We start from the raw sequence: 22,815 nt of genomic DNA on the forward strand, positions 1-22,815 counted from the left end.
TTTATTTATTAAATTATTTATTTTCTCTAATAATATTTTGTTTTCTTATAACCTATAAAATATAATGTTTTACAAAAAGAATCATTAAAAAATACTTATTTTTATCAACGGCTCGATCATCGTTTTTATCATAATTAAAGATTTTGAGGTTAATTCTCCTAGCCAATTCATTTGTGTGGATTAATAAAAGCACCATATTTTATTCTTTGGTTTTTTCTCTATATTGTTTTAGTTATTCATTCATTAAGAAGTAGTGTTTACAAAGAAATTAAAGATAACGGGTAACAAACTACACAGCTTGCTCTTTTTGAATAACAAAATAAGTCGTTTGAAAATTACATTCATAGATTCTAGGTTGTAACATTATTATTCCTACCTATTTAAAACGACTAATAGTTTCACAACCTTCGACACCAGAAATCCAAAATTATTAAACGCAAAAGATATAAGTTAGACACATGTTCATTGTCGAAACACGTTTTCCCATGAAGCAACTTTATGTTTGTTCATTTAGAAAGCTGTAATTGTTTTCAGGTACACAAATTTAAGGATGAAAATGTGATATCCCTTTCTTTAATGCTTTATTAAAAAATAACAAAACAATTCTGTCAGAAATGGAAGAGGACGGCTAGGATCACGCCGAACATCAAAGTACGTATCAAGCACAGTCAAACAAGAGATGAACAAACAAACACAGAAACAAATTTAACCTTAAAAGTTCATCACCAATTCAAAATCAAAATCAAAATCAAAATCATCATCATCAATCAAACATAAGCAAAATCATCTCATTAAAACCACGTTAATCATCATCTATCGATTTTGGCCCAAGGATGCATGCTTTGAAACCTAGATGGGATCGAACCACTTCAATCCACAGTCTATACAAAAAACCTTAAAAAAAAACAAACAACCCTAACCCTAACCCTACTGACAGAAAAAATAAGAGCGGCCGGTTAGGATTTGACTGCCCACATCATTTCAAACCCTAGCTTTCTCCAACAACGGAGTAAAACAATTGTTAACAGCTTCTTTACAATGCTCGGTGACATCGATCTCGGTCTCGGAAAACATAGCCATGAAATCATCTAAATCAAGACCCGAGACTCCATTCTGGTTTCGGTTCAAAACGTTTAACAGCCACTTGAAGAAACTGACGTCAGACGGGATGACTAACCCGCCGGTGGTTTGGAACCCGAATTCTTCTTCGGCTTTGTTGAGCAAAGACAAGAACACCGGGAGGTTTAAGAACCGGGTGGGAATGACGAATCGGTGGCGGTCGGGACCCACGTAGACGGCTAGGGATCCGGCGGAGGGGAGTTGTTGTTCGGTGTCGGAGTCGGAGGTGATGCAGCGGCGGCGCCACCGCCGCATGACTTGTTTCAGGCAGACGATTTGGTTGATTTTGTTGTCTTTTTTCGCCGGAGAAGGCATTGGCAGTTGTTGGGAGTGAACGATGAGGTTGAGAGAGAGAGAGTGAGTAGATGCTACCGTTTTGCATTTTTATAAAGGGAAAATATTGTTTATTTTTGTTTTTACATTAAATGCTATAGAAATATTGGGTAATAAATGTTTTGATTTTTATTTATTAAATTCTATATTAAATGACTGAGATTGAATTAGTTTATACTTTTTTTCTTTCTGACTTTATCTTTTTGAATTATAAATTCTCTTTAATTTTTGTTGTTAGAGCGATTTGAACAGAATACCTTCTCACTCTTAAATACATAAGTTTAAAGACTTGGTCATTTCTTTCTTACATTTCCATCGAAGTTCAATAAATTTTAAAGAAGGAACATGAATAACGCTTCATGTTTAATAAAAAGTAATTTTATATTTTTATGAGAGAAAGATACTACATCTAGTTATCATATTTAAATGGATTTAACTAATCTGCTGATGTAGTTCTTGTGATTTTTGATTATATAGAAACACCTCAACAAATGCATTAAGAAGGGAGTGAAAAATTTGGTGTATATAAACACGAACACAATAAACGCAACACGACAACACCACGTGTTAATTAAAACAAAAATAACTAGACTTAAATGCATTATCAAAACCAGCTTTTAAAGTGCGATATAAAATGGTTGGATTGACGATAGCAAAGAACGAGTTTCTAGATAATCCGTCTTAATTCAATTGTAAGTGTGGCAACTTATATGATATTTAAAAATTAAACTAATTTGAGTTACATGTTCTATTATAAATCATCATTAAAAAGAAATATATTGAAGTCATATTACAATTAAATGATAAGTATTAAAGTTTATTACATAAAATCTTTTTGAAAAAGCAGTTTAGTAAATGTTTTTATATCTTTACACAAATATGCATGTCTTTATCAACAATTGGTCTTATTATCCCAATAATTATGGTTTAATATTGCAACTCTTTTAGATTCTAGATGGTATATTGGTATCTTTTAATATTGAAGTACCCAACCGTACAAAGAAATGACTTTTTTGAACTTGAAGAGCTAGTCTATAACTTATAAATATTTTAATGATATTTACTTTTTAATTCTATAAGACTGAAAGTGTTATGATAAGTGCTTAACCCTCATCATCCACATCGGCCAAATTGATTTGGTTGCAGATAAGATGAGGCTTTGGCGGTGTGGTTAGGCGTTAATGGTTTGACGAGAGATGGAGAAAGAGAGTGACGCAAGGGGGTGTTTTGGTTGAAGATCGGTTGAGTTGGCATGGGGCGCCGCCGCTTTGAAGCCATAATGCTCCGTTTAATAATCGAATAAGTGGTTATAACTTACAAATTAAAGATGCAATTCGTAAATCATATTCAATATTTACTCAACTTATGTTTCAGTTAACGAATATGTATATAAATCTATCTACATATTCTAATAAAGTAAAATAAATGTGTATACTTGTTATGTTATGATTAATTCTTATAATTTTTTCCATTCAAAACTAACATACCCTAAATATATATAATAAATCAATAATTATTCAGTTTCTTTTTACACTATATTTATATAATATCTATATATTTTTATAAATATAAATATTAATATATTATTTTACTATATATTCAAAATACTTGGTGAATTCCTAAAATCAACAACAAATCATGTTTCTTAAATGAAAATTGTTTCGGGTTTTTTTGTGGAACTTAAATTTGATTTTATGGGTCAAAAGTTGGTAAATAGATTGTTTGGTGTAACTTAATTACAATTTGGTCAAAATTTGTTTGGGTCAAAAATGAAAATTTTGAGTATTTTTAAAAGTTTGAAAATGCAAAATAGATTTATTGTCAAATTTGTTACAGGTTCAAAGTGTTGATTTTAAAATGTCAAAAGTATGAAAGTTAAAATTTTAAACATGATTCGGGTTTCAAATTTATTTTTAAGGGCATTTTTTGAAATAATCAAAAGGTTCGGGATTTGGCAAACTAACTATTTTCCCCTCAACTATTAAAATTTAAGAAAACATTGCGAACACTTTTGAAATGTCACCCCCATGCCTATCAATGCTTAACTTTTATCAAATTTGAAATATTTATGTCAACATTAATTTTTCTTTCAATGGTGATCAGAACATTATATGGGAAGCATGACATGCTAAACTATGCTCAAATGAAACAAAATATTCACAAAATTGAATGGGTTAACATGTTTTTTATGTTGTCATTATGACAAAGTCGAGAAGCCCTTTAAAACTTATCAAAATATTTTTCATTGTGTGGCTCAGAAAAACATAGTTTTTGAAGAACATCCATTATTACAATTTAATGTTCTACTTTTCTTTGATGGGTGGTAAATTGATAAATATATCAATAAAGGTAACACTCCTTTTGTATTTAGTTTGAGTGGTTAGACCTACTATCGTATGAGAAGTCTTATTTCCGAAATTAGTTCATAACCAAAATTCTTTTAATTATACATATATGACACCGATAATGAATTTTTTAAAGAAAGAAGCATTATCGAGTACGTTTTTGCACGGGCTTTTTTTTATTAAGTTCATTTAAAAAATCATTTTGTGATATAAATAAAATCAATTTATGTACACATTGTATAGATACAAGCATAGATGTAATACATTTTTTTTCATATACGCTATGTAATTATTTGTTTTACTTATAATTATATAATATGAATTATCCCGTGTGTGACACGGGCTCTAAAACTAATAATATATATAAACGAAACCCCTAAAATCCTATGTGTCGCAATGTGATCGCTTCCCCCTTTTATGGAAGCTACTAGATTGCTTGATTTTTAAATGGATGCCTCTCATTGATTTAACCCAAATTCATGGGTATGAGTCTTACCAAAACCAGATAGCTCTTAACATCTCATTAAATTAAAAATTAATCTTACCAATTATTTGATATGAAAATCCTATAAAATAGGGATATACTAAAATTTAATATCCAATTTAAAAAGAAAAAGATATTATTTATAATTAATAAACAATTTTATAGTAAAAAACATAAGTGGGTCATGAGTCACCAAATCCAGATAGCTTTTAAACAGGTTATAACATATCATTTACTTATGAAACCCTTTGATCATCAATCCCTAAGTATATTATTAACTTTCTTACAATAAAGAAAATTAAAATCCAAAAAATAAATTTTAAAAAATAAAAAAGGTAAAACAACTATTCTCTCAAGCCATCAGATTGCTTTATTTGTAAATGAAGGTTTCTCACGCATTTGACCCGAATTCACGGGTAAAGGTCTCACCAAACCCAAATAGCTCTTAAACGAGTTATAACATCTCATTATATTAAAAACTAATCTCATAAAATATTTGATATGAAAATCCTATAAAATAGGGATATACTAAAAATTAATATCCTATTTTATTTTAAAAAAAGATATTATTTATAATTAAGAAACAATTTTATAATAAAGAAAATAAACGGATAATGGATATCATCAAGCCCAGATAGCTTTTAAATCGGATTATAACATATCATTTATTTGTGAAGCCATTTTATCATCAAAACTCAAGTATATTAATTATTAACTTTCTTACAATAAATAAAATTAAAATCCAAATATAAATATATAAATATTAAAAATGAATAATGTAAAACAACCCCGTAATACAGGGAATAAAATCTAGTGTTTTATATAAACAATTTTAAATAGCAAACTTGATAATCGTATAAGTATTCCTTTTAGCAAAACCCACTGTTGGTTGTTTGTTAAATCATACTTAAATATACACTAAATATTTGTTTATTAGAAATGAGTACTTAGTATCTATTTTTAATATAAAAATAAAATATAGATGGCTTAATAATAACAAATGTTTCTAGAATATTTTTCTAATGACCTACAAGGTACCCAACCGTACATACACTTTGTACCCTCTCTAATCTAACTTGACCCCAAAGATTCAAATTGCCTAACAATAAAATATATTTGGTTGAATGACTCTTAAGAGTCATGTCTCATGACCAGGAATTTTAAAAACAAGTTAGTTTTGTGTACTATTCAACATTAGCTATACCATGAAACTTTTTTCAAAAACATGAAAAATTTTGTGTTTATCTCCTCATTTATTTTTCTATGTGATTCAGTTTTAGAAGAAAAAAAAAAGACTCTAAATAAGGAAAAGACTAACTACAAAAATGAATTCTCATTATAGGTGGCGATGGATTCGTTGGGGAGCACCGATGGTGATGATTGCAACAATTATCGATCGTGAACGTAGCTCACAGCGATAAAATCTAATGTATTCTAAATATTATCTAATGTATTTGAGTTTTGAATTCAAGTATTAGTATTCATGAATCACAATTTGAGATAATCTTAAGGCTTCAAGTATGCTTTGGTTTGATTGTATTGATATGTAATTGCAAAAATAGAAGAAACGACGAGTATTAAAGTGCAGTAAACAATCCTTCACTGGGATTCACCAATACCCAGTTGGAGAGACAACAGACGAGGCTCCCCCGCCAAACACTCGATCAAGTTAAAGCGTGGGCTGAAGCACGTCAGAAGGAATTCCAAGCTGAGTTGGATGAACGCTTGCGTTCACTCCAACAGGCTGACGAATTCGGAAGCACTCAACAGCTCAACATGAGCAATGAGTGCGAGTACTTGGACGATGATTCGGAAGAATCCGACCCCGACGCAAACCCTCGCCATAGGGCGAAAGGGAAGCGTAAGGAAACGGACTTCCAACCGAGAAGGAATTTTGGAGAAACCTTCAAACCAAAAAACGCGGGTGGAAACCCACGTGACTTCTCTAAAACCTTCAGACCAACCGCTGCAAATGCGGGAACCTCCAAGTTTGCAAGGGACATTGCGGAAGCAATCGCCCCAAGGAGTGCCAAACAGATGTCCAACATCGGCACTTATGATGGTATATCCGACCCAGACGATCATTTGAACAGATTCATAGCGGGGGCAACCATCAGCAACTGGACGGAACCCACGTGGTGTTATATGTTCCAGATGACGCTGGTTGGAGCAGCCAGAGCGTGGTTCGACCGTCTACCGGTCCACCACATCTACGATTGGGCAGACTTCCAACAGAAGTTTAGCCAACACTTCTGCCAACAAAGAAAGTATACCGAAGAGCAATGGACAATCCTCAATTGCATTCGAGAGGAAGATGAATCTTTGCTAGACTTCATCACTCGCTTCAACTCAAAGAAGCTAAGTCTGGGTAGTATTAGCGAAGATCTTGTTCGCGCTGCTTTCATCCAAGGCACAAAAGACCCAGAGCTCATCCGCACCTTAACGGGTAAAGATGGCATGCCATCCACATGGGATGCCATGATGACAGCAGCTAAACGCTTCGCGGAAACGGAAAAGCAACTGGGTAGAGATCTTCCCTAGAGCACAAACCTCTACACCCAGAAAACAAGAGAAAACAATGTCCTTACCGCCCGACTAAACAAAAAGAGGAAGCTAGGTATTTGGCAGTCAAGGGTAAACTTTGACACTTCATCCGGCTCGCACCCTCGGTTAGGCGGAAAGGATAACATGCGGTCGTCGAACCGGAACTCCAGATGGACGCCACTCACCAAAAGCGTCACCGAAATATTTGACACCGAGAGGCTCCCATGGCCAAATGCTCCAATAATCCGAGAGCGTCACAACGCTGATCAGAGCAAATTCTGTGACTTCCACAGGACAAGAGGCCACAACACCGAGGAATGCGTAGACTTGAAGGACATTGTCGAAGCATTTGTCAGAGATGGGACGCTCACGCACCTCGTGGCGTAATGAACGCTGAGCAGGCTAATGCGTGTAGAACCCCAGTTGGGGAAAACACGAATAAAACTGCAGCTTCAATGTCGGAGACTACATACTGCGTAAACAACGGGATTCCGAACCAAGTGCATATCGGCTCGAAAGGCTCGATGACACTCCCAAGAATATGGAAGGGAGCTCAATTACACAGTCTGCATGTAGATCAATTCCAAACTTGTAAAAGAAAAGGCCCAGAGCCACTTCTAATGGAAATGATTCTCCTTATCACATTGACGCTGATGATCTTACATTTATACTTATAAACTTTCCACACTGATATGCCGGTCTTCACCGCATACATAAGTGGGGAAGTAAGTCGTTGCGTGTGGAAGGCGGCAAAACCCGCATAAATACAAAAAACGGCCAACCTTCACGCAGGTCAGTTATAGGTAAAGTTGGGTCATCCCACTAAATGAAAGTGCCGGTCCTACCCGCACAAATCATGATAGAGGAAACCGAACTAACCTATTGACAACCGCGCGTCGAACGGTTAATTTATTCAAAACACTTATATGCCGGTTTTCACCGCATAAATAAGTGTGAAGAAATCGTTGCGTGTGGAAAGCGGCAAAACCCGCATAAACACAAAAAACGGCAAACCTTCACGCAGGTCAGCCATAGGTGAAGTTCGGTCATCCCACTAAATGAAAGTGCCGGACCTAACCGCGCAAATCATGATAGAGGAAACTGAACTTTAACCTATTGACAACCGCGCGTCGAACGGTTAACTTATTCAGAACACTTAGAAAATATCTTCAAGGAAAAAATGAGGAAAACCTCCACGCAGGTTAGATATAGGTAAAGTTTAGCCATCCTACTAAGTGCAAGTGACGGTCTTACCCGCACAATCACGAAAGAGGAAGCAAAACTTTAACCTATTATCTGCCACGTTGATAGGTTAACTTATTCAAAGTACTTAAGAAATTGCTAAGTTAAACTAAAGTATGCACAAGCGAATCATATATTGTTTATGCGGCAAAACAAGTGCCAAATTAAACTATAACATGCATGAGCAAGTCGTATAACGTTTATAAAGCAAGAGTGACGGTCCTATCCGCACAAAGGATTTACATTCCATAAAAATTCAAGTATTACAAGAATGGCCGGGTATCTACCCGCCTACAAGAGTGTAAATCTATACAAAAACATAAACCTATCCTAACAGTGGAAAGGGATCTAAAGGTTCAAGCTTCAGGACCACTCCCTCCAAACCCACTTGTACCCGCACCATCACTTGGCTGTGGCGGTTCAAGGAAGGTCTTGAGAATGGTTAACCCATCATCAGCAGCAGCAACTTCGTTCACCTTCTCCACCACTGGATGCGGGAAGGCAGCATACTGGTTCACTGCTTGGTCATAAGCAGCTTCAGTATCCACATCATATAAAGGGAAGTTGGAAGGCGGGATGCCCTTCTCAACGAACCCTAGACCAAGCAGGAAGCCCGCCTTTTCCCCATCCTCATGAGAAGCGTTGAGGGCTGCGCTCATGGCATCGTCATATGATGTGTCCGTGAAGACCCGATGCACAACCTACAAAACAAAAATACAAGTGTCAAAACCTTTTCTATCAAGAAAAGCGTAAAGACATTATGAAGCTATGCATACCTGCGACAACGCTTCTCGTAGAAGCCATTCCTTGGTAATCAGAGCTTCTTGGAGGGCAGCTTGAGCTTGGTTGCGGGCGCGTTCGGCTTCATTTTTGTTAAGGTTGGCAAGCAACACTTCCGTAGCAGCAGCCTCTTCAACGCCCTTCAGCTTACGCTCAGTATGGTCAAGCATACCCCTCTGATCCAAGATCTCTTGAAGCTTTTTGGCGTCTTCCATGGCCAAGGCGTCATGAGCCTGCTGGAGCCTCTCTAGTTTGGCTTTGAGCTCCTCATTCTCGGCGCGCAGAGGCTCCGCAACAGCTTCAGCCTTGGTGGCCCTCTCGGTTGCGTTCCGCGCAGTTTCCTTAGCCAACCGAAGCTGTTCGTTAACAGCTTGGGCAGCCTTGGAACGGGCCTCGAGACGGGCCTGAACTTCAACCTCAAGGGCCTTGAAGGCCTTCTCCTTCTCCGCAGCAATGGCGGAGAGCCTCCTGTTCTCCTCCCGGACAGCCCGCGCCTGAGCTACTTCTTGGATACGAGCTGCTTTTAACTTGTCGTTTTCACGACAAAGCAGCTCGACGCGCGGCTGCATCCGGGCAAGGAGAATTCGAAGCTCGTTTGTCAGCCTACCCTCCTGGTAGCTTGACATAGCTTCTCCCAGTGCACCACTGGGGGCGGCGTGGCGCGCCCACTCGACGCAGTCCGCAGCCGTCCGAAGGGTGGTTCCCCGGCGGATGTTCCACCACGGAACAAACACCTCATTCGAATCCGACACTGCAAAAACAAAAAGCAGTTAGGAAAAGATGATATAAAAAAAAACATAACAGGCCAAAATAACCCTACGCACCTGTAGGGTCGACGACAGGCCTGTAGCCGCCAAACCCATCACCCGAACCTAACGGATATCCATCCAAGAGGTCAGGCAGATGGGAAGGAGGCAGAGATTGGCTAGACGCCCCAACCCCAAACATACCTGCTGAACCGGCCGGGGGCGAAGTGGTCGCCGGTGCCGGAGGCGCGGTTGAAGCCGCCGTCGTAGGAACCAATGGAGGTGAACTCACCGGAGGTGAACTCACAACCGTGGTCGCCGCTGCGGAAGAGCCCGCAGAAAAACTCACCGCCGGCTCAGTGAAGGAATCAGTGAATATGGCACTGACAGCCGGCGGAGACGACGTCACAGTTGGAACAGTTGCCTTAACCGAGTGAGCAACTGAACCAACACGTGAAGCAGGCGCAGTCGCCTGGGTCATCGCCTCAGGTAGGTTGACCAAACCTACCGTCATGGGTCCGGAGGTGCTCCTCCCCGCTCCACCCTGGAATGCGGTAGCATCCACGCCTGCACAAAGAAGATATATATGTATAATGGCGGAAAGTTATGCAGTTAAGATAAAAGTATACTTACGGGTCCTTTTGAGCTTGAAGGTGCGAATAGGCGGGGACGAACCCGATGGAGCCGGCCTATTCACGCCGGTCACCGTCGTTGTACTAGGCTGCCCGGAGGTGACAGCTGTCTCAACCTCAGGAACAGTGGTCTCATCACCACCAGGGTTCCCCGCAACCTCTTCACTCTCGGTCTCCGACTCTGACCGATTCCCCTGATCGGCAATGGAGGCAACCTTCGCCTTGCCCTTCCCGCCGGCAGCCTTCTTCCTCGCCAAGAAAGGACCATCTGCGGATTCCTCATCAGAAGATGACAAATTAGAGGAATTCTCGCAGAGGTTTGAGCATTGAGAGGGCGAGGGTCAAAAAGTTCTTTACCTGGCCGCCTGGCGCTCAGGATTTCGTGGCCTGGCGGGTAGACCTCCACAAACCGATCCGCCGTTTGCTCAAGGATGGGCAACTCGTTCTCATCTAGAGCACTAGTACCCATCCGAGCGGGACCATCACTCTCCCGCGGCTGCAGGAGAGACTGCAAGTCGTTTCCCTCTGAAAATAAAAAGAAAAAACGGTTAGAACAAAAACCCTAAATTAACGGATAATATGAAGCATACCGTAAGGGACAATGTTCAAACCGTATTCGAGGACGATGGGAATCTGTGACGCCTCCTTCCACACCCGGCTCATCCCGAGCATCACCATCCCGGACTCCGCAAAGCGGTAAACCGGAGACTGGATCCGGGAAACCTTGGAGAACCATTCCGCCTCCTGGTATTCGGAGGCGTGAAGGTTCGGTAGAGCTCTCCCGTTCTTGAACGTCATCGCTATGGGGACGACGCGAGCGGAGATATAGAAGAACTCCCGCTTCCAAGATCGAAGACTGCGCTCGGTAGCGAAGATCTTCAAACCCTTGATCCGATTGACCAAGGTATACCACCCCTGGATGCACCTCCAGGAATAGAAGGTCATCAGGCGGTCAACATGGGGCTCCACACCCAGAATGAGACACACCCACTCGAAATGGCGGATCTTGGCGATCGCCATTGGGTGTACCTCAGTCAGATGCACACCGTGTCTCTCCAGAACACGGTATACAAACTTCGTCAATGGGAACCTGAGATTCCCATAGACGAAGAATGCAGCGTACACCCCTATCTTGCCCTTGGGGGCATCGTACACCGTCTGATGAGGTGCAGGAAACTCAGGCTCGAAAGGCTCGAGCATGAACTTCCTGACGACGTACTGATAGAGGTCGACCGGAAGAGCACACTGGCACTCGCCAGCAGTACTCTTGTCATCCTTGTCCGACGTGGACGACGGATTCTCGAGGTATACATCGGACTCCTCGACAGTAACCTCAGGATCATGAGAAGACATGTTTGGGATGTAAAGGAACGATTTCAGGAGAATGCTCGGCGGAAACGTTAGAGTATTCGCCGGAAATCGTTTAGAAGAAGAAGAGAAGTGAAAGTGTGGATTAAGCTGCACCCTCTCCCCCTTTATATACTCATCGCAATGAATGCGATGAATTTAATGCGGAGGAGAGAGGAAAACGCTGGTGCAATGAAACTATGACACGTGGAAAAAGCAAGCTGGCAACAGCTGTTGACAGGACGCGTGCCGTAAACTTCGCGGCCACGCGCCCGAAAACTCGCGCCCACGCGCCTGAAAAAGCGTCTGGAATGACCATATACTGTCACGTCGTCATAACTTCCTGCACGTCCTGACACTGTCAGAAGAAACCGTCGGACGACGTTTCAACAGTTTGGACTGTTCTTATCCTTTCACCAACTCTTCGAATTTCAAAAAAATTCAAAAGCGGGACTATACCCCTTACCTTGGCAACCAAGTAACTATAAGACAGGTGCGGGTACAGTGTCAAGGCAAAACCCTTCACATACTTAGCACTCGCAGGGAATTGAAGCCAGGAATACCTTGGAAGTAAAGTAACTATAAGACGAGTGCGGGTACAGTGTCAAGGCGAAACCCTTCACATACCTAGCACTCCGCAGGGAATTGAAACCAAGAAGGATCTTCTGGGCCATGCTTGCGGAAACGGGAATAACATCCCCGCATAGCGGGAACGTCGAGAACTAGATTGTTTGAAGCTCCAAGATGGAATTGGTTGTTTTAACATAATTGATCACTTGTTCAAAACTACCAAAACCTCATGGAGAATCTATGCAAGTGGAACTCATCGCTCCTGACTTGCGAGGAGGTTACAGACCTACCCGCATCATACCCAAAGATCAAGCAGAAAAGTCGGGAATTTCTGCACGTGACATTAGGACTTCCGCGGGAAGAATCCCCATCGAAAACCTTAAAACTAAACCCTTTTCATAACCCTTTGCTTAAGTCCAAAAGTTCACCTCACTTATTAACAATTCATGAGAAGAACATTGGACTGGGGGGACTTGAAGAGGTAGGTCCCAGCAGAGCCCAGTTGGACCCGCAAGACTCACCTCAAAGAGGGACGTCTGCGCAATTGAACCCGCAAGACTCACCTTCAACAGGGACGTCTGCGCAAAGGCTAAACTCGCAAGACTCACCTTGAAGAGACGTCTGCGCAGAAACCAACTGGATCCGTAGGACCCACCATGCTCAGAGACGTGACGTCCTTACGCGCAGTACGCAAGCTGTTCCCGCAGGAAAAGCCTCCCAATGGTCGACGTACTCCGCCTGTTCCCGCAGCAACGGATACTAGCCATCAGGGAAGGCTACCCGCGCAGCAAGGCTACACGTACAAGGCACTTAACTCTTAAATAATTCAGTAATGTCACCTGAAGAAGGAGTGAGCAAGCCGGGAACACTCCCGCACAAAGCCGGGAACACTCCCGCACAAATGAGCCAGTCCGTACGATACTGGAGGATCTTTTGTACTGTACCTGACGAGGTATGGACAAAAGATCTGACCAAAGATACGACAGCTCACTGACAACAGTATGACGAGCAGCACGCTCTTGTACTGTATGTCACTATCAGCCGCTGCCTACTCACCAACCTGTCGGAGGACGTGCATAGCCTGCAGTTGGTGGAACAGGAATAGTACACAGCCGGCCTGGTCACTATCAGCCGCCAACCACCAGCATGGCACGTGCGTAGCCCACAGTTGGCAGAACAGGAATACTATTCAACCGGCTGTACCTGCTTGGAAACCTACCTTCGGTTATAAATACTCCAACACCTTGGAACGGTATCATCATCTTATATCTTCATATATTATCTGATATCTGCTCTAGTCATTTCTCTTAATATACACTTATATTCAAGAGCAATCTAGTCTGATTCTCACGCCGGAGGGTGGTCACAAGGAGGTACCCCCCCCCCTTCTCAGTGACGAGCTCACGGTGTCTGTTTTGCAGGTCATCAGAAGAACAACCATCTTTGCCGGAACTAACCCTCGTGGGAAACATCTATTCAACCCCCAGATTATCCGTAATCTGCCCGGGGTCGATTAGTGTTTCTTCAGTTGGGGAGCACCGATGGTGATGATTGCAACAATTATCGATCGTGAACGTAGCTCACAGCGATAAAATCTAATGTATTCTAAATATTATCTAATGTATTTGAGTTTTGAATTCAAGTATTAGTATTCATGAATCACAATTTGAGATAATCTTAAGGCTTCAAGTATGCTTTGGTTTGATTGTATTGATATGTAATTGCAAAAATAGAAGAAACGACGAGTATTATTTTGTTAACATAAGTTATCAAGATTACAATAGTCTCCAATGAGACATACGGTGATTACTAGCATGCCTTATAATTAGAAATTTGAAGGGTTTCAAATCTTTCACAATGCAGCCTGTGTTTTATTACTATTTAAAATTTAATAGTTACTATTAAAAAATTAATACTAAATCCGTTGGTTGGTATAATATATTATCGAGGCTGATTCACGAGACTCATTTAGTCATTTACAACTTGTCCACCATTGCGTTGGACTTTTCTTATTTAGTATTCATTTTTCATTTATTTATACATAATTTTTGTTATTATACGTTTAACATGTTCAATAATATGACAAGTAAAACCAAAACAGACGTCAACATTACTTGTCATCATAGTCCACAGATATAGTGCCACACTATCAACATTGTAAGGCCAATATTTGTGACTTACGATATTAATATGGCGAAACTCGTTAAATATATTATGATTAGAGGTGTTCAAAAAAATCCGGATCCGAAACCGAACCCGAAATATCCGAAAATCCGTATCCTAATTATCCGAAATTTCGGATATCCGAATTTTCGGATTCGGGTTTGGATGTCGATTTCTAAAAAAATCGGATAATCGGATTATCCGATATCCGAAAACTACAAAAAAATAAAAATATTTAATATATGTTATAATTTATAACTTAAGTTTAGGGTTCCCTTCCATTATAAATTCTCTATTTTCCATATTATTTTTGGTTGTTTGAATTTATCCATGAATTTCTTGAATGTTTTTTTATCTTAATGTTGGAAACTTAGAAAATCGAACACAAGCTTAGATTTAATATATGCTTAAACAATTTCCTTTTTTTAATCTGGATTATCCGTTTCAATAACCGAATCCGTATCCGAAATTTCAGGTATCCGATTTTCGGATATCCGAAATTTCGGATACGGATTTGGATATGAATATTCACTATCCGAACTTTTCGGATATCCGAAAACCGGATAATCCGGTCTTGAACACCCCTAATTATGATCAAGTTAATAATTAAAGCGGGCGAGAAATCCGGACATTAGACGAGAGATTCGACATGCATTTAACTTCAACAGGAAAGCTTCTAGATTATGTGTTAGGCTATAAATAGGGACTTGTATTTCTATTTTAGTGTGTTCTTGTAAGGTGTAAAGCACCCACCCAAGGGGAGCTCACCTTGGGTAGAGTCGGTTTGTTTAATATTATAATCTTTTGCAACCGATAACGAGGTTGTCCACTACTTACTATCTTTATTTATTTTTGTTCGGTCGTTTGATTTACCGCACCTGTCTCGTGTGTTTATCGAGAACAAAATCTGTTCGTTGTTGGATCCGGTTTCGGGACCTAAACTTGGTATCAAAGCGGGTTTGAATCAACTGATTCAACTTTGTTCTTGATATTCGGGTTTTATTTCCACGATTACCCCAACCGAGACGTTAATTTCTTGAAGACCCGTTGAAGTTTTGAAAATAAAGTTTGAATATCTTGGAAATAATCGTGCTAGAAGTTCATCTTTGTAGATCCGGTGTTTCGGGACCCTTCCGGCATGCGCCGAAATTCCGGTGAGCCTACAGTTCCCATTTGGCGAAAATTCCAGAGATTGGAGACATGAGTGTCAGTTACCTCTGATTGTTGTAGCCTGTAGGAGGTCGGTTTTCCGGCTATCGTTGAACGGTGGTGGCTGGAACAATGTTATTTGGTGAACGGTTTTTCGACAAAGGATATCCGGGACTTGGATAGATGTCGGCAACCACTGATGAAAATGATGAAGTTGCCGGAATGTTATGGTTTTCCAGCGGGGTTACCCTCTGGTGTGCTAAGTGGCGGTAATGGTGACTGAAGCACGACTTTCCGGTTTGGATTATAGGTGGTTCTGGAGGAAATCGTGACGATGGTTGTAGTTTTGGTGGCCGGAAACTGGGTTTCCGATGGCTGTAGAACCAGCTCGTTTTTCCTGCGAAGGAGCCAGTCATCGGTGATCTGTGACGGTGGTTCTCCGGTGAACCAATATGGCAGCGGGTAGCGGGTAATGATGGTGGATGATTGCAACTTTCAGAGATGATGACGGAGGTGTTTGGGTAGTGGTTGATCGAAGACCAAGTTTTCCGGCAACCGAATTTCAAGCGAAGATCATTTTGGATAAAAACTCCATGTTGGTGGCTAAGTTTAAGGATGCTAGGGTGGTTTGAGTAAGTCTCCTGGTTATTTTTTTCTTTTTTTTGTTGGGCTGGGCATCAAAGTTATATTTGGGCTTGATTAAGTTTGGGCCAGAAATTAAACATCCAAATCATGGGATGATTTATTTGGGCTTATGAACTAATACTTGGGCCAGTTATGTGAATTAGTTTGAGCATGTGTTTGCAAAATAATTTTGTCTGAAAAAGTAAATAATGTTCGGATTGATCAAACTGAAGAAAGTCAAAATTGATCTAGTTTTTGCCATTGGTTAACCGTGTTCAAAGCTTGTTATTTCTAAGGCGTTCGAGAAGTTGGATCCGAAAGGTGAACTTCAAGCGAATTAATAAGCTTTGTCATTTGACCGTTGAAGCCGGTATTTCAAGAGCGATTTATAGATACTCGAGCTCATCTCAACCTATATTGCTTAAGATCAGAGAGAATGGATAAAGAAGCGAAAACTCTTTCATGAAAGAAATTAGGTGGCCCATACCTTGAGGGGTGAATTGAAACAAGGAGGCTTGGTTTATCGGGTGATTTGTGAAGATGCAAGACACGGTTTGATAAAGTTGATATCACAAGTCAAGGAGGTGATTGTAAGGCCAATATTTGTGACTTGTGATATTAATATGGCGAAACTCCTTAAGTATATTATGGTCAAGTTAATAATTTAAAGTGGGCGAGAAATCCAGACACGAGACGAAAGCTTTGACATGCGTTTAACTTCAACGAGAAAGCTTCTAAATTATGTGTTAGGTTATAAATATGGACTTGTATTTCTATTTTAGTATGTGCTTGTATGGTGAAATCACCCACCCAAGGGGAGCTCACCTTGGGCGGGGTCGGTGTACCTTTAATATATTTATCCTTTTTACCGATTACGGGATCGTTCGTTATCTATATTATCTTTATACTGTTTGTCCGAACGTATGAATTCACATACCCATCTTGAACGTTTATCAAGAACAAAATCCGTTTGTTGTCGGATCTGGTGTCTGGACCTACATACATCACAAAAATTCAAAACATTATCTAAACTTCCAAATTTAATAAAACATGATAAATAAATTGTTTATTCGATAAATAACTTAAAGATATAATCTACTCGCTTATCTTTAATTATCCAAGATGATAACCTGCAACATGTATGAAAATAATTTTATCAACACAAGGTTAGTGAGCAAAAACACAATTTAATATATATAATAAATAAAATCAATTCTCATGTGGATGCGTAATCACAACAATTAATTTGTAACAATAACATATAAAAATCCGTTCATCATGACACTAGGTCAAGCTACTAAGATGGCATAAGATCTTACGAATGAGCACGAGGATGAGGATGAGGCCACCAACAATAAAATATTTAAACAATAAGCATTTTACATGTAAAGAAATAATTGAGCAATACACGTAAACGCATATATTAGAATTGTAATTTGAGGATGTGACAATAATAACTTGCGGTTTATAAGATACATGTTGTCCCCAAAACATAAAAATTAAAATAGAGGAAGTGATTTACTCACCTTAAAAAGTGGCAAGTGAAAGAAGATAAGAATATGGAAGAAACTGTCTTAAGCGAGCTGACCAAACCGAACTTGATGATTTCCTAAAAATTAGGTAAATATTCCTAAGTTAAAATAAACCAAAACAAAACAAAATTAATAATAAAATCTGAGTTTAAACTTAAAATTAAACAAAACAAACTTTAAACGAGTGTTCGGTTCGTAGTCAGTTCGAATGTCATTATGAGGTCGAATTCGAATCCAAAACGTCCAAAACTTAATTATAAACATAAAATGTTGAAAAGACAGAAGCTAATTCGGGTCAATTCTTAGTGTAATTGAAAAGCCCCAAATTTGTTTCAAAATAAACCCTAGATTGAGATTGATTAAATTGAATATAAAATCCCTCAATTCTTAGAAATTGACTGAGGGCTTTCATTCTAGGGTTCATAAGATTTCACAAAAATACAAACTTACCCGGAAATTAGAAGTAGAACTTGTTTAAAACCTAGACCCGTTTGACTTTGAAAGTCAACCTTGACGAATACTTGAAAAATAACTTGAATTCGTGAGAGAGTAGGAGATTTGTGATTTGAGATGCGAGTTATGAACGATCTATAGCTATTGTATTTATAGGGGTCGGGTTCTAACTCGTGTTTATCATGAATTTAGAGACAACTCACTTAAAACTTAAATTAAATGGGATAAGACACAAATTGTACATAAAACCTTGTAAATCCGGGATAAAGATTGATGTTTTAGGATAGGAATTCATCTAAGAATATTCTAGAACCTTGAGTTTGAATTATAACTTACTTAGGATAAAGATTAAGCCATAAACGAATTGAAAATCAGGTTAAATAAGCTGAAACAAACTGCTGCAGCTGCTGACTGACCCATCAATTTCTGTTTTGACAAGAATGGTCCCTATAGTTTGAATCATGGTCCTTTTAACGCTAACTTGATATTTTGAAATACATAAATGAGTTGTAACGAAACCAACACATGACAAATCAATAAAAATAACTTTTATTAATAAATTCAAGGCCCAAAATATAATACGGGTTGGGTACAATGAAACCAAAAAATAACGAATGTTACGGTATTCTCAACTTTTGGAAATTTCATCCCGAAATTAAGGTGAAACTACAAGGTAGAGATGAGGGTACTTGATCATTTGATCATCACATTCCCAAGTAAACGTAGCACCACGTTTAGATTCCCAACAAACTTTAACTAACGGAATTCGGCTACACTTTGTTTCTTTGTCCATACGATCCATAATTTCTACCGGCTTCCTAACAACATGCATAGTCTCGTCGATATGAACTTCATCGAGAGGTATATGGAGATTACCCTCAGCTAGACATTTCTTGAGATTCGATACATGACAGGTCAGGTGAACATTAGAGAGTTCTTCGGGAAAATCGAGTTTATAAGCAACTTTACCAACTCTATCGATTATCTTGAACGGACCAACGAATCGAGGTGATAACTTTCCTCCTTTACCAAACGCACAACTCTTTTCCAAGGAGATAACTTGAGAAGGACTTTATCACCAATATTGAACTCAAGAGGCTTAGGACGTCTATCGGCACAAATCTTTTGACGACTTCTTGCAGCGAGAATATTTTGACGGATTTGAGAAATTCTATCAGATATTTCTTGAACCATCTCGGGACCGATTATTTGGGATTCAATTTCATTCCAACATATTGGGGAACAACATTTTTGACATAAAGAGCTTCAAGTGGAGCCATTCCAATGCTAGAACGGAAAATATTGTTGTACTAGAACTCAATGAGTGGTAGATGTTCATCCCAATTTCCACCAAATTCAAGTACACAAGATCTAAGCATATCCTCCAAAGTCTGAATGGTTCTCTCGGATTGACCATCGGTTTGAGGATGATAAGTGGTGCTAAGATATAATTGATTTCCCAAATATTTTTGAAGAGATTTCCAAAAATGCGAGATGAAATGACCATCACGATCAGATATGATAGTTAAAGGTATTCCATGACGACAAACGATGTTCTTGACATAAAGCTTAGCAAGTTGCTCGACTGAATTTTTCTCTCGAATAGGAATGAAATAAGCTGATTTGGTTAATCGATCGATGATTACCCAAATACTATCATGTTGGTCACAGGTTGTCGGAAGTTTAGTGATGAAATCCTTAGCAATGACATCCCACTTCCAAACGGGAATCAAAGTTTTCTCAAGTAAACCCAAAGGTTTTTGAAGCTCAACTTTAACCTTAGAACACGTGAGACACTTGGATATACATACCGCAATATCCTTATTTATTCCGGGCCACCAATAAATGGAACGAAGGTCAGCATACACTTCATCCACACCGGCATGAATGGAGCATAGTGACTTGTGCGCTTCATCCAAGATAAAGGTGCGAAAATCATCGCGATTTGGAATCCATAAACGATTGATGAAATAAAGCAATCCACTTCGTTTGGTTTTGAGTGGAAGTTTGGCACCACACGACATCTCGTCATACATGTTACCTTCGGTGACGGAGACGTGTTGATCTTCATAGATGCGGAAAAGAGGACCGGGTTGATTAATCACGCAACTAAGCATCATAGATTTAACATGTTCCTTCGACTAAGGGCATCGGCCACGACATTCGCTTTACCGGGATGGTAGCGAATCTCACAATCATAGTCTCTAAGTAACTCAGCTCATCGTTGTTGTCTCATGTTAAGCTCTTTTTGATCGAAGATGTGTTGGAGACTCTTATGGTCGGTGTAAAAAACACATTACGTACCATAGAGATAGTGTCTCCACATTTTAGAGCGAATATAAAGGCTCCAAGCTCTAGATCATGTGTCGTATAATTCTTCTCATAGATCTTGAGTTGTCTCGAAGCGTAAGCAATAACCTTACCTCGTTGCTTAAGAACACAACCAAGACCTTGGTTAGAAGCATCAAAAACAATAATGAAATCATCATTTCCCTTAGGGAGGGTTAGAATCGGAGCATTGCAAAGCATGTCCTTTAGGGTTTGAAAGGCTTCTTCTTGCTTCGACCCCCACTCATAAGGCTTACCCTTGTGAGTTAAGGCTGTGAGAGGCAAAGAAAGTTTAGAGAAATTCTGGATGAAACGACGGTAATATCCCACTAAACCAAGGAAATATCGAACTTTGGTGGGAGAAGTCGGGGTTTTCCAATTCTTGACAGGTTCAGTTTTGGCGGGATCAACGTGAATACCTTTGTCGCTTATGACATGGCCCAAGAATTGAACTTCCATTAGCCAAAATTCACACTTAGAGAACTTGGCATAAAGTTGTTCTTTTCTCAAGAGATCGAGAATAACATGTAAATGCTTCTTATGATCGGTTTCGGTTTTATAGTAGATTAAAATATCGTCGATTAAAACAATTACGAATTTATCCAAGTAGGGTTTGCAAACACGGTTCATCAGGTCCATAAAAGTTGCTGGTGCATTGGTTAACCCAAAAGGCATAACACAAAATTTGTAATGCCCATATCAAGTTCGAAATACGGTTTTGGGTATATCTTCTTCATTGACACGTAGTTGATGATAACCTGAACGGAGATCGATTTTCGAAAAGCAAGCGGCTCCTTGAAATTGGTTGAAAAGGTCATCGATGCGAGGTAAAGGGTAATGGTTCTTGATTGTGAATTTGTTGAGTTCACGGTAATCGATGCACATACGGAAGGTTCCATCTTTCTTCTTCACGAATAAAATTGGTGCGCCCCATGGATATGAGCTAGGACGAATAAAGCCCTTACCCGAATGGTCTTAGAGTTGTTTTGAAAGTTCTTGCATAAGGTGATTTGGCAACGGGGTTTGCTAGGGTATAAGATCGACACGGAACTCGACTTATCGATCGGGAGGATGTCCAGAAATGTCTTTGGGGAAATCGTCGGGAAAATCACGGACGATCAGGATATCGGAAATTTTCTTCTTCTCTTCGGGTTTCTTCTCGGTAACATGGGCTAGAAAAGCCACTTTCTTGCATAAATAACGCGGGGCTTAAAAAACGTTTTCATCGGTATGAGTTTTCTATAAATGTTTAAGACTACACAATTCAGGAGAGGGATTCGGATATACTTCTCGAAGCACAAGATTTCAGCATGGTGTAAAGATAACCAATCGATACCTACTATGAAATCAAAGCTTCCCGTCTTCATCGGTATGAGTTTTCTACAAAGAAGACAAATCCCTGTCCAAGGGATGACACAGGTGAAAGATAAATCCCATTCAGAAGAAACCCCCTCCCTACACCAATATGGAGCTGGGGGACTAATCTGACATTGCATCATTGTGTCATGGGTTTTCTTCAAGACAAGGGGGCCCCATTCATTGACTTCTATGTATGAAACATATCTCATTAAGAAATCACCATCTTAAAGAGCCTTCCAAGAAGAATTTTCCCCTTCCAACGAAGATGTTATTGGAAAAGTCCATTCCAAAAGGAAGGAAAGCCTTCTACATCAACATGTCATGTTTCAAGAGTTGTCCTTTTGAGGAAGAAGAGTCCCCTTCTAAAGAGTGGCAAAGTTTCTATGGAAAGAAAAAAAATCTTCCTCTAGCAACACTTTACATTCCCAGAATTTGTCATAGGGAAGAAATGTCTGTATCCATATTATCTTTTATCAGAAGGGAATGGGCCCTTTCCATTATCCTTCGTGTGTTAGACTTTTAACATATATTAAAACTAAATATGATTTTATATTTATGACGAACAAATATAATTGGTCGATCGTCATTTGTAATTCCCCCAGGTGGGGTAAAGCTCTCTTTAAGAAGCGCAATACTTATAATTCCTCCATGTGGGTTAAAGCCCTCTTTAAGAGGCACATTGCTTATAATTCTTTTCATGTGGGATAAAGTCCTCTTTAAGAGGCACAATACTTATAATTCCCCAAAAATGGGATAAAGCCCTCTTTAAAAGGCATAATACATATGATTCCCCATAATGGAACAATGACATAAATTCTCCTTCACAAGTGTGAAAGGAAGGCCCGGCTGAGGGGCTTAGATCCATATACAAAAATAGCCCACTCTATGAGGCTCAATACATACTCCACAGAGGAAAGTAGCCCCATCTATGAGGCTCGATACTTATAATTTCCCCCGTGGAAAATAGCCCCATCCGTAAAGCTCGGTAATTATAATTTCCCTAGAGGAAAATAGCCCCTTCTAAAAGATTTAGAACTTACACCCCCCCCCCCAAGCAGGAGGAGA

At 39.5% G+C, this 22,815-nt stretch overlaps 1 protein-coding gene across 1 annotated transcript; it reads right to left on the minus strand.

Moving 5' to 3' along the window:
* Positions 1 to 981: 981 nt before the first annotated feature.
* Positions 982 to 1,434, minus strand: LOC143619787 (protein SMALL AUXIN UP-REGULATED RNA 12-like). The gene has a single exon (XM_077091632.1). The coding sequence runs from the start codon at positions 1,432 to 1,434 to the stop codon at positions 982 to 984; it is 453 nt and encodes a 150-aa protein (XP_076947747.1).
* Positions 1,435 to 22,815: the final 21,381 nt, after the last annotated feature.

Source organism: Bidens hawaiensis, unplaced genomic scaffold (assembly GCF_021521415.1).
Source record: "Bidens hawaiensis isolate Kalapana, Puna unplaced genomic scaffold, B.hawaiensis_p1.1 tig00002507_1, whole genome shotgun sequence".
In the NCBI taxonomy this organism is placed as follows: Eukaryota; Viridiplantae; Streptophyta; class Magnoliopsida; order Asterales; family Asteraceae; genus Bidens; species Bidens hawaiensis.

Coding starts and splice junctions, on each gene's coding strand:
- LOC143619787 (XM_077091632.1), bottom strand. CDS start 1,434: ATGCCTTCTCCGGCGAAAAAAGACAACAAAATCAACCAAATCGTCTGC.